Here is a 10,370-nt window from a genome sequence, read left to right as displayed (position 1 = left end):
GCGCGTCTTGGAGGGAGGGACGAGATGAAACATATTAAAACTGTGGTAAGCCTAAGGGGAAAAAATGGAAGGGGGGATTATGCAATTGGAAAGACGAAATTCAAAAGCCAAGGGCTAATAAATTAAAGAAAAAGAGTTCAGCATTTCAAACTCTAACGGTGTTCAAACAAGGTCAATAATCGATTTAGGCATAATATTTATCAGAAGCCAATACTGGCCTTTATAATTTAAAAGATTTATAATTAGTAAATTTTTAAATAGACTTATTTTATTCATTATATTACTCTTTGGCGATTATTTATCCAATTAAGCCCTAATCGTTAAAGTGCTTAATTTCTCTATTGGTGACTTGGTGTGAACAGACATTAGGAAAGGTTAGTTGACCGCGTCCAGCAAATTTAACACGACAACGATCTGAAAGTGGAATTCTGCGGTACATCGTAGACGTACAATCCGGCAGCTGTGGCTTATAAAATTGCTTCCGATGGTTTTTTGCCAGGAGCCAGTAATGGAGGTGATTAACTAAATATATTGTGGCGTAAAAACGAGGGAAACTAATGTGCTTTATATTTATTTATTTTTTCAATAAAACTTAAGTGCTTTGTTAAAGAAGTGGTTTGAAACTTGAGTTACTGGAGATGTTCACGAAGAATTGTTCAAAGCCGCTGCCAACCAAGACACTCAGAAAGTTGAAGAGATCTTCAAGCGAATAGATGCTGATGTCAATAGAGTGTTCGCAGGACACACGTATGTCTATTTTTTCACCAAGTTATATATATATATTCAAAGTTACTCGGTTAGTAACTTCTGGGTTTATTTGGAATGTAAAAAAATTTGATAAAATTAAATGTCGAATGTTATTTTACAGGGCTCTTCAAGCAGCCAGCCAAAACGCAAAAAAAAATCACATAATTGCTTGCCTTAGTGAAACATGCATCAAATTTTTTAATCCTGAAGTTGGACATTCGACATAGCAGTGTTCAATGTTCCTAAATTTGTTGTATCGTGTTTTGAAGAGAGACGAATCCATATTTATCAAGCGTATTCTGCAAGTTTGCCTTTGTTGTCCGCCACAATTCGCCTCACCTCTCGCGAAAAATTTGAACAATATCTAGCAGAAAATACTGATTTTGCTTCTGACATGAAACGGACAAGAAGAAGAGCGACGGCGAGGATGAAGACGGCGAAGGAGGTGCGGAATGAGATTTGAAAGATGCCGAAGTCGAATCGGACGAAGATTTTGATAACGACGAGGAGTTCCAAGATGCTTACAAAGATTTTGATGATATGATCGATAATAGTGACGAAGATGTGGACCCTGTCTATTAAGGGTTCACTACCACATCACACTAACAACAAACATATCTTAAACAACATATCCTAATCACAATTTACATGTCTGTGTCTACAAGATGTCTTAGAACAAATCAGAGCTGCCAGAACATGACGTGGACTTTCTGAACTTCATGTCATAGTTCGAACTGCTTTTATGGCAGCAGACAGAGCGACCAGTTACATTGCTCAGGTGACCAACCATCGTGAAGTCCAGACAGCTCTTCGCAGGCTGTTCCCTAATCGATTCAATCACTCTAGCATCCATGGGTACGCCTTTAATTACACTGTCGTGCAAAATCCTTGGGCATTTGAGTATGTAAGTTGTAAGTAAGGAATGTAAGTGGTAGGTTGAAATTAAAAAATAATAAACAACAGCTAACCTTTACTGTTTATCACAACAAATGGTAGGGATATATTCCACAAATTCAATAAAAACCATTAATTTTGAATCGGCAGTAGCCAGCCTGTTTTGAGAATCTTGAGAAGTCTCTTCCTAAAGTGACGACGACTCCATTTTCGGATAATTGTACAATTCAAAATCAAAAATTGAAAGGAAATTAATAAACACGATGATGATTGAGATAAACTTCTCAGCAGACGAGGCTGAGAAGACGGCAGTTTTGAACTTTGCATGCAGTAAAAACTCTAACTCGCTATCTGCTAAATGATTCACGCTATAATTACTTATTGTTCCCCATTTTCGGCTGCTTCAATCCCAAATAATATTTTTGTCTAAGATAATAATTAAATATTTTTTAGAAAGAATTAAAAAAAATAAGAAATGACCCAAACCAAATATGCTAGGAATCCTGTTTATTAACAAATTAGTTTCAAATTACTTAACCAAAGCAGTAACAATAAAAATTTCTGCATCTTCTTGGTTCATAAAAAAACATTTACAAACTATTTCGACAGGACTAATAGCCAAAGAAATATGTTTGATTCCTGTCAAGTTTGCTGTTTGCTCTGGAAAGCTAGAGAAAACAACACCATCAATTGGTCTAGGCAAAAAAGTCTTCTTTGATAACTATTCCTATTCTTTTACAATTAAAAGGGCCTGTTGAGAATTGGGTAGGTATTAAATCTTACAGATGCGAATGAAATTGCTATCAGAAAGAAGAGAGCTATAGTTTACTCGTTTGGGAGAACCTTTATAAGAATAGGAAGTAAAAATTAGCCCTGTTGTAATCATTTTGAATCGAGAATATTTCTGAAAAACAACCTCGTCAATGTAACTCCGATTACAGTTCAAAGAATTTATTTCAGCAATATATTTTTTCGTAAAATCCAAAGTTGGTTCAACAGAACAACCAATTAATTTGATTTGGCCACCGTTTACTGACAATCTTGGTTCGTAAGGTCTGATTGGCAAATTTAGGTCAACAAAAAAGTTACAAATATGAGAGGGGACACAAGAATCCTCTTTTTTTGTAAACTTAAACCTGTATATCTGATGTAGATCTTCAGCAAATAATTATAAGCCATTTGTTGCGTTGCTGCTTGAGACCAATTTTTAGACGCAAAAGTTTCCCGTTGAACCATTCGGGAAAACAATTTGAAGGGGACCACAGACAAACCCAGTACAAAACACATTGGGACAAGTGAGTTAGGAAATGGATATTAATATCTATCTCTTAAACTCCTTAAAGAAACTCTGCATCTTTCACCGATTTGTTAAATATAATGCCGACATTTAAATAAATGCCAGAGAAAGACACTTGCTCTGACATTCCAGTCCAAATTTCCATCCAAATTTGCTAACCTAAAAAGTGGATAAGTATTTCTTTAAACCATACAAGAAATTACGTGAATGAAAACCAAAATACCTTAAAGCAGCTGGCTCCGTCTAAGTTCAGCTGGAAAGTAATTGTAAAATCCTGTGTTTACGTCTCCCCTGAAATTCGGATCTTCATCCCTCTTCTCATGGGCTATACAACGATAGCGAATAAAATAATCTATTTGTTTTCTAATTGGGAGGAAAAAATATAACAGTCTTTCTTGTCATCCGAACTATAACGGTGACCACTGGGCTGCACAGCGTTTATCTAGCGGTGTTTCTTTTTTCTTTAGAATGGAAGTCAATTACAGTTGGTCATATTTGTCTCGGTTAATCCAAATTTTTTTGGTTGCGGCCTTATTCGCATGTTTTGGTAAAAAGGTTATGAACGCTTGTCAACTGCTGTAGTAAGAACAATTTGATGCAATTCAAAGTGTTTGCAGATAATCCTTTAAGGCAACTTTTGTCATACTCAAATAATTTGAGATACATAAAATAGGAAGATAAATCGAAGGTTGAATTTCACTAACTTAACAATCCTCTGACATCTGTATATAAATGTATAATCCTTTGTTAATTATTTTTTTATTTAATTATATAAATTCATTTTAAACTGTATTGTCAAGTGATAAAGCTTACCTCTTCAGCGTCAGACTCTGATGAAAACAAGGCCTACTTTCAAAACTTACATGTTGATGGTTTGAAAAACGATCCGCGTTTTCGTTGTTATACATGACGAATAAGAAATAATCAAAACATTAAGCTTCAGCTCTATGTTTACTTGTCAGTTGTCACGCAATAGATTAAGCAGAAGCCAATTATTGCACAAATTCATTAATACTAAAATACCCCCTATATTTACCAGTAACAATTATCACTAGGATATTACTAAAATTTTCGGAAAATAAAAAAAGCAAAAAAAGTCAGTTTCGGAATTGAAGAGTAAAATGACCGAAGGCAAACGGCAGCTAGATTCATCATAAGCTGATATTAATAAAAACTAAAATGACTAACGGAAGGCATACACATTTTTATAAGAACTTCTGTCAGCAAGAACTAGTGCATTTGTTATCTCGCTAGACCGTCGTTAACTCTGCTGATTTCAGCAGACCATTTTTGCCTCTTAAACAATTTCAGCTAAAAATAGCTGAAATTGGTATTCTTTGGTATTTTATAGTAGCGGCGAGCTGTTTTTTTGTATGGGCTACCCAATCAAGCAGCACTGTCGTTGCCACAGACGGAGCGGGGCAGATACCTCTGCAAGACATTGACGTCTGCCGGCTTGATGGCCAAAATGAGTTGAACGACAGGTATGTTAGCTATTGAAAGTAGTTTGGTTTCATTTCTGTTAGAACTTTTTTTCATCTCAGTCTCATCGTTTACTTCTTGGCTTTCATTCCGCGCCACTATCAGAACATTGTCATTGAGAATCCATTCGTCTGTTCTTAACTTTTCTACGACATGTTGTTGGCGTAAGTTCGGCCTGTTCTATTGTTAGACTAAATGACTCGTAATGACGAAAAAAATGTGCTTCATTTCTTGTTGCTGCAATTTGTTTAGTGCAAACACAGAATAATGAGACATTTACATCGACTCGAAGAGCGTCTTGAAGGTTGCCCACGAAATTTTTGCTGCATTACACCAACGTTTTCATTTCCATTTTCTAAAAAAAAAAACACTGGATACTTGTCTTAACCACATTAGCGACGTTAACCAGTGAGTTTTCTTTAAATTAATTTGTTTCAAGTCATTTACAGTACCCACCAAACTATTAGGTACACCCCCCTATTTTCAATGCATTCTTATGGCACTATGTGTCCTAGAAAAAATGCAATAACTCTTGAACCGCTTGGGCTAGATTTTTTTCCTTTTGGCCTTGAGTAGATCTAATGATGATCTACATTTTTTCTACACATGAAGTTGTCGTAGGATTAACCCCCACGGCGCTACGGTATCGTTCAGTTTATTAGGTACACCCGTTTTCCCCCCATATGCGCCGTGTTAAATACGGCGTTTTCAAAAATTTACAAAAAATACTAAAAATCAAGCTAAATTCTTTTTCTTTGTGCCAAAAGATGCAGAATTCTTCACTCTATACGAATTTAAAGAATGATTTACAATAAAACCAACTCAGAGAACCCTTCCCTATACCTCAAAGTTTTCCACTTCAAAATTTGTACTTTTTTCAACAAACTTGCACTTTCGCCAGCAGAGGGCGCCCAATTTCGCCAAATTTTGAAGTGGAAAACTTTGAGGTATAGGGAAGGGTTCTCTGAGTTGGTTTGATTGTAAATTATTCTTTATATTCGCATAGAGTGAAGAATTCTGCATCTTTTGGCACAAAGAAAAAGATTTTAGCTTGATTTTTAGTATTTTTTGTAAATTTTGGAAAACGCCGTATTTAACACGGCGCATATGGGGGGAAAACGGGTGTACCTAATAAACTGAACGATACCGTAGCGCCGTGGGGGTTAATCCTACGACAACTTCATGTGTAGAAAAAATGTAGATCATCATTAGATCTACTCAGGGCCAAAAGGAAAAAAATCTAGCCCAAGCGGTTCAAGAGTTATTGCATTTTTCTAGGACACGTAGTGCCATAAGAATGCATTGAAAATAGGGGGGTGTACCTAATAGTTTGGTGGGTACTGTACTTATTTCATTCTTGATTTTTTCATCTCAGAGTCTCTTCGTACATTTTTTACTCTGCCGGATTGGGTTCAACGGGACAGAGTACGGTGGAAAATCCGTTAAAGGGCTACAGCCGGCAACCACCCTGTAAAACGTATGGCGATAACGTCATTGGCCTTAACAAACCCATCATAATCATCCCCTTCCCCTAATTCGTTCACAATATCACACAATCAATAATAAAGATGAATTTTCAAATGCATTTTTAATATTTTAAAATAGAATAAACAAAAATAAGTCATAAAAACAAATTTAATTTTTTTTTTGCGCAATTTAAAAAAATTGTGAATTTCAATCACGAATTCAACACATAAAAAATTGCCTAATGAATTAGACCGTATTTAAGAATAGGGAATCAAATTAAGTTTTAATTAAATCAATTTCTGAACACATTGATTAGTAATTTCATAGATTATAGAACAAAAACATATATTTTTACTATATCCTCGAGAGGCGAGGGCCCTCCTAACCTAGCGAACCTGGCGGGAATCTTGGGATCCTTTACTAAACGACCGCCGTTTCTTCCAAGAGACTGGGATAGCGCGAGAGTGCACTTTTCCTATTATATCGTGCTGAAACCAAGAAGTTAGAGTTGGGCTATCAAATAACAGCCTTACGGAGAGTTGGATCCCACACCCTTGCTACCTATTAATTAGAGTGTAGCAGAGACTTGACGTTGGTCGTTCCTGACCAAATTCTCAAGTGATCCAGTGCACGAAGAATTCTACCAGAAGTCAATGACTAAGAATTTTAAAGAAAGCTACGCGTGACGCTTGTTGGCCAAGAAAGAAGAAGAGCGACCCACCCCATATTGGCTGCCCCATTTCGGTGTACCAATGGCCTCTGGACGTCGATAATTGCGCTTATTATTCGGCGCGGCCTCAAAGTATCACGAAAGTAGCCTTAACAACTACGTCATGGCAAAACTGACCCTTCAAAACCCACTTCCCGCCGTTCGTTTCCGTTCTTCGTTTCCAAGAGGGAGTGGTTGCCCGGGCCCACGACATCGTCGCCATGTTTAGTCGCATTCGATGCAACCGTGGATGGAGGAGAGGCAGATGGTGCCATTCTGCGCAACATCTAAGTCGACGACTACCTCGACTCCGGCATGTGCATGGAAGAAGCGTACTGGTGAGCGACAGCAGTAAATGGGTTGGTAAAGAGCGGCGACTTTCACCTAGACCATTGGGTGTCGAACGACATCCGTCTCTTAGTGAAACTCCCGCCATTCGACTCAAAGAGTAACAAGTTTATCAACATTGGAGCTTAAGACGCGGAGATAATCCTTGGAATCACAGAGAGGCCTGCCACTAACATTTTGGGATTCCGAATGAAATTAATACACATCACCTACACGAGTGTTGAACTTTTATAGAAAGTGCGGGTCTTTTTACCCTTAGGGAACTGCTGCACAACTTACTGTGAAGGCCAAAATTTGACTAAAAGAACTGGGCTTAAAAGGATTGAAGTGAGATGTTTCAGACACTGGTTCAGATCGTGAATGCTGGGAGCAGTTCTTCGGTGCAATGGAGCAGCTGCAGAAAATAGAATTCTCCCGCTGTATCTTTGCGCATAAGGAAAATATCTTCCGTATGAAATTGGATAACTTCGTTGACGCCTCAGAATAGGCCACATGCTGCGTCCAGCGTGTATAAAGACCATAAAGTAATTGTCGTCACTCGTCAAATCAGTGACATAATATCTGTCCATGGTTGATGGTTCGAATCACATAAAATTTTCATATAATTGAACACTATAATTGGAAAGTCGACTAGTGCTAAGACATCTAAGCGTGAAAAAATGTTTGCTCTCTGAAATCATCATTCAATCCCATTTTACCCATATTTTTACGTCAATAACAACATTTGAAAAGTAAAATACAAACAAGAATTCTGTCTCTCAAGTCGTCTGCTCGTCTGCGCCCTCTGTGGCTGCGGTGATTGTTGTTTCTCGATGTTTTATTAGATTTGAAAGTGAAATTGTGTTTTGGTCAACTGAGTGTCCATTTTTATGGTAGTTTGTGTCATTGTGATCCTAGTTATGTGCGATAAGTGGGACTTTTCGGTCACTTTTTGCTAATCTTGGTTAGTGTTCTTGTCGGCCTATACCCCACTCTATCTGTCACTTTTCAACACTGCCTGTGGCGTTCCCTAGAGCTAAACTTCTCTCTCTTCGTCTATACACTACCGTCACGTGCAAGAATCTCGGGAATGAGGCTCTGCAAGTTTTTAACGCACTGGAGATTAGCAGGAAGTTGGGTATGGGCTCTTGCATCTTTCGCGATGCTCGAGTCAAACGTCCAACCCCTCGGGGTGTCCGAAGCGGGAAGGCGGCGAAGAGGGCGAGAGCCGAGAAAAAGTTTGTGCCTTTTGCCCTGATCAACGCCAGATCACTAAACAAGCGAACGAATGTCATCTCCCATCATCTCATCACCCAAAACATTGGCCTACTGGCCGTGACAGAAACTTGGCTGAACTCGGATAGTGGTGACGGTGACTTATTGAACGTCTGCCCGGCTGGTTACTCTGCTGTGCATTCTTCCAAGCTCACAAAGCGTGGCGGCGGCCTTGCTCTTTTTCACCGCGATTCCATCCGCGCGGAAGTGGTTGCAACGAGATTCTTCCGCAATTCATTTGAGCATATGGTCGTCCTACTGCGTCTCAACAGTATTTGTATTCGCCTCGTCATCGTCTATCGCCCTCCGTCCCAGTTAACCAAATGCAGTGAAGGCCAGTTTTCTTTCTGATTTCTCGGACTTTTTGCAGCTGATTGTTGTTTCGGGTGGCAAGCTTCTCATCGTAGGTGACTTCAATATACACACTGATGTAGGAGCTAATCCCACGGCCATCAAATTTCAATCCATCCTTCACCTATCCGGCCTCTCTCAGCACGTTCACGGTCCAACTCATCTCGATGGTCACTCGCTCGAATTGGTCATTTCTCGTAAATCTGACAATGTCGTAACTGATTGTTCAGTCTCTTACCTGATTTGCGACCACTTCGCCGTCCATACTTTCGTCAAAGCTTGCGGTATTCCTCGTCCACGTAAGAAGATTACCTATCGGGAGCTTCACAACATCAACGAGGAGAATTTTCTCTCTAAAATGCTCGCTCTTCCACTTTTCACAGCTTCGGCGCCCGACATCAGTGATCTTCTCATCCAGTACAACGATGGCCTGTCATCGCTGCTTGATGCTTATGCACCTGTGCGGACAAAAATGGTAACAGTCAGACCTTCTAACCCATGGTTGACTCAAGAGGTGATGGATAAGAGACGCAATGCGAGAGCACGTGAACGGTGGTGGAGAGATCGAAAGAAGAAGGGCACCTCGCTCGAATCAGATCGTTACCTGGTGAGACACTGCAACAAGGAGAAGCGCAGAGTTCTGGATAGCGTGAAAGCGGCCCACCTAAATCAAGAAATCAATAAAGCACTCGGAAAGAAATCGCTCTTCAAGGTGGTTGATTCCTTTCTCATCAAGAAACCGGGCCTTTAACTTCCACGCCACGACTTCCTGCTAGAACTGGTGGAGCGGTTCAGTGGCCAATTCACTACCAAGGTCGCCAACATCCGATCCAGGCTCGATGCTGCTCGTTGCTGCCACCCTGCCGCTGACACTCCAATGGATGTTCCCCCCTTATCATCCTTCGTTCGTGTGACTGTTCTTGAAATTGTTGCTCTCATCAAAGATTGCCCCTCAAAGTCCTCGTCCCGTGATCCAATTACTACTTCCCTAGTCAGGAAATTTGCTGATTTTCTTGCTGTGCCGATAACTGATATTGTCAACATGTCCTTGTCTCTTGGTGTTTTTCCTGATGAAATAAAGCTTTTCTATGTCAATCCTCTTCTAAAGAAACCCACCCTCTGCCCTGATGACCTCAACAATTATCACCCCGTCTCTCTTCTCTCTTTCCTTTCAAAGCTAGTCGAGCGAGTGGTGTGTAAACAACTTGCGAACCACCTCATCAAGTGCAACCTGCATGTACCTGTGCAGTCGGCCTACAGACCGAACCACTCCACTGAGACGGCTCTCCTGAAAGTCGTAAACGACATTCTTGTCGCAATCGACAATGGTGACGCTTCTGTTTTGGCATTACTTGACCAAAGCGCTGCGTTTGACACTATAGATCATTCTATACTTCTTAACCGTCTTAACGCTTGTTTCGGCATCACTGGCTGCGTCTTGTCTTGGTTCACGTCCTATCTTTCTCACCGTTCTCAATCTGTCTCTATTGCTGGTGTCACTTCAGCAGCCGTTTTGCTTCTTTATGGCGTGCCTCAGGGGTCTGTACTGGGCCCCATTTTTTTCACGCTCTACAACAGCCCAATTCATTATATCTCTTTAAAGCACGGCGTCTCTGATCAATTCTACGCCGATGACGAGCAGATCTACGTGTCGTTTCCTCTAGTTCCAGACTATTCTGCCCAGCTCCGTGCTTATTCCATGGTCTCAAACTGCGTTGGCGAAACTAAGGGCTGGATGGCTGACAACCTCATCCAGTTTAAAGACTCAAAATCCGACGCGCTGGTTTGTTATTCTACGAGTAGCCGCTTGAAACCAGCCAA

General features: G+C 40.1%; 1 protein-coding gene across 1 annotated transcript; it reads left to right on the top strand.

Annotated features, from left to right (window-relative positions):
- The first annotated feature begins 8,063 nt into the window (after window positions 1–8,063).
- LOC124202627 lies at window positions 8,064–9,300 on the top strand. The gene is made up of 2 exons (XM_046598977.1): window positions 8,064–8,492; window positions 8,569–9,300. The coding sequence occupies exons 1-2, from the start codon at window positions 8,064–8,066 to the stop codon at window positions 9,298–9,300; spliced, it is 1,161 nt and encodes a 386-aa protein (XP_046454933.1).
- The last annotated feature ends 1,070 nt before the right edge of the window (window positions 9,301–10,370 follow it).

The sequence above is a fragment of the Daphnia pulex genome, chromosome 2 (assembly GCF_021134715.1).
Source record: "Daphnia pulex isolate KAP4 chromosome 2, ASM2113471v1".
NCBI classification, from domain to species: domain Eukaryota; kingdom Metazoa; phylum Arthropoda; class Branchiopoda; order Diplostraca; family Daphniidae; genus Daphnia; species Daphnia pulex.
This window is presented reverse-complemented; position numbering and strand designations above follow the sequence as displayed.

Bases quoted from the DNA above. Each gene is read 5' to 3' on its own strand.
- LOC124202627 (XM_046598977.1), top strand. From the start codon at position 8,064: ATGGGCTCTTGCATCTTTCGCGATGCTCGAGTCAAACGTCCAACCCCT. The intron at 8,493-8,568 runs GTCTATCGCCCT...GACTTTTTGCAG, and splicing joins TTTGTATTCGCCTCGTCATC to CTGATTGTTGTTTCGGGTGG.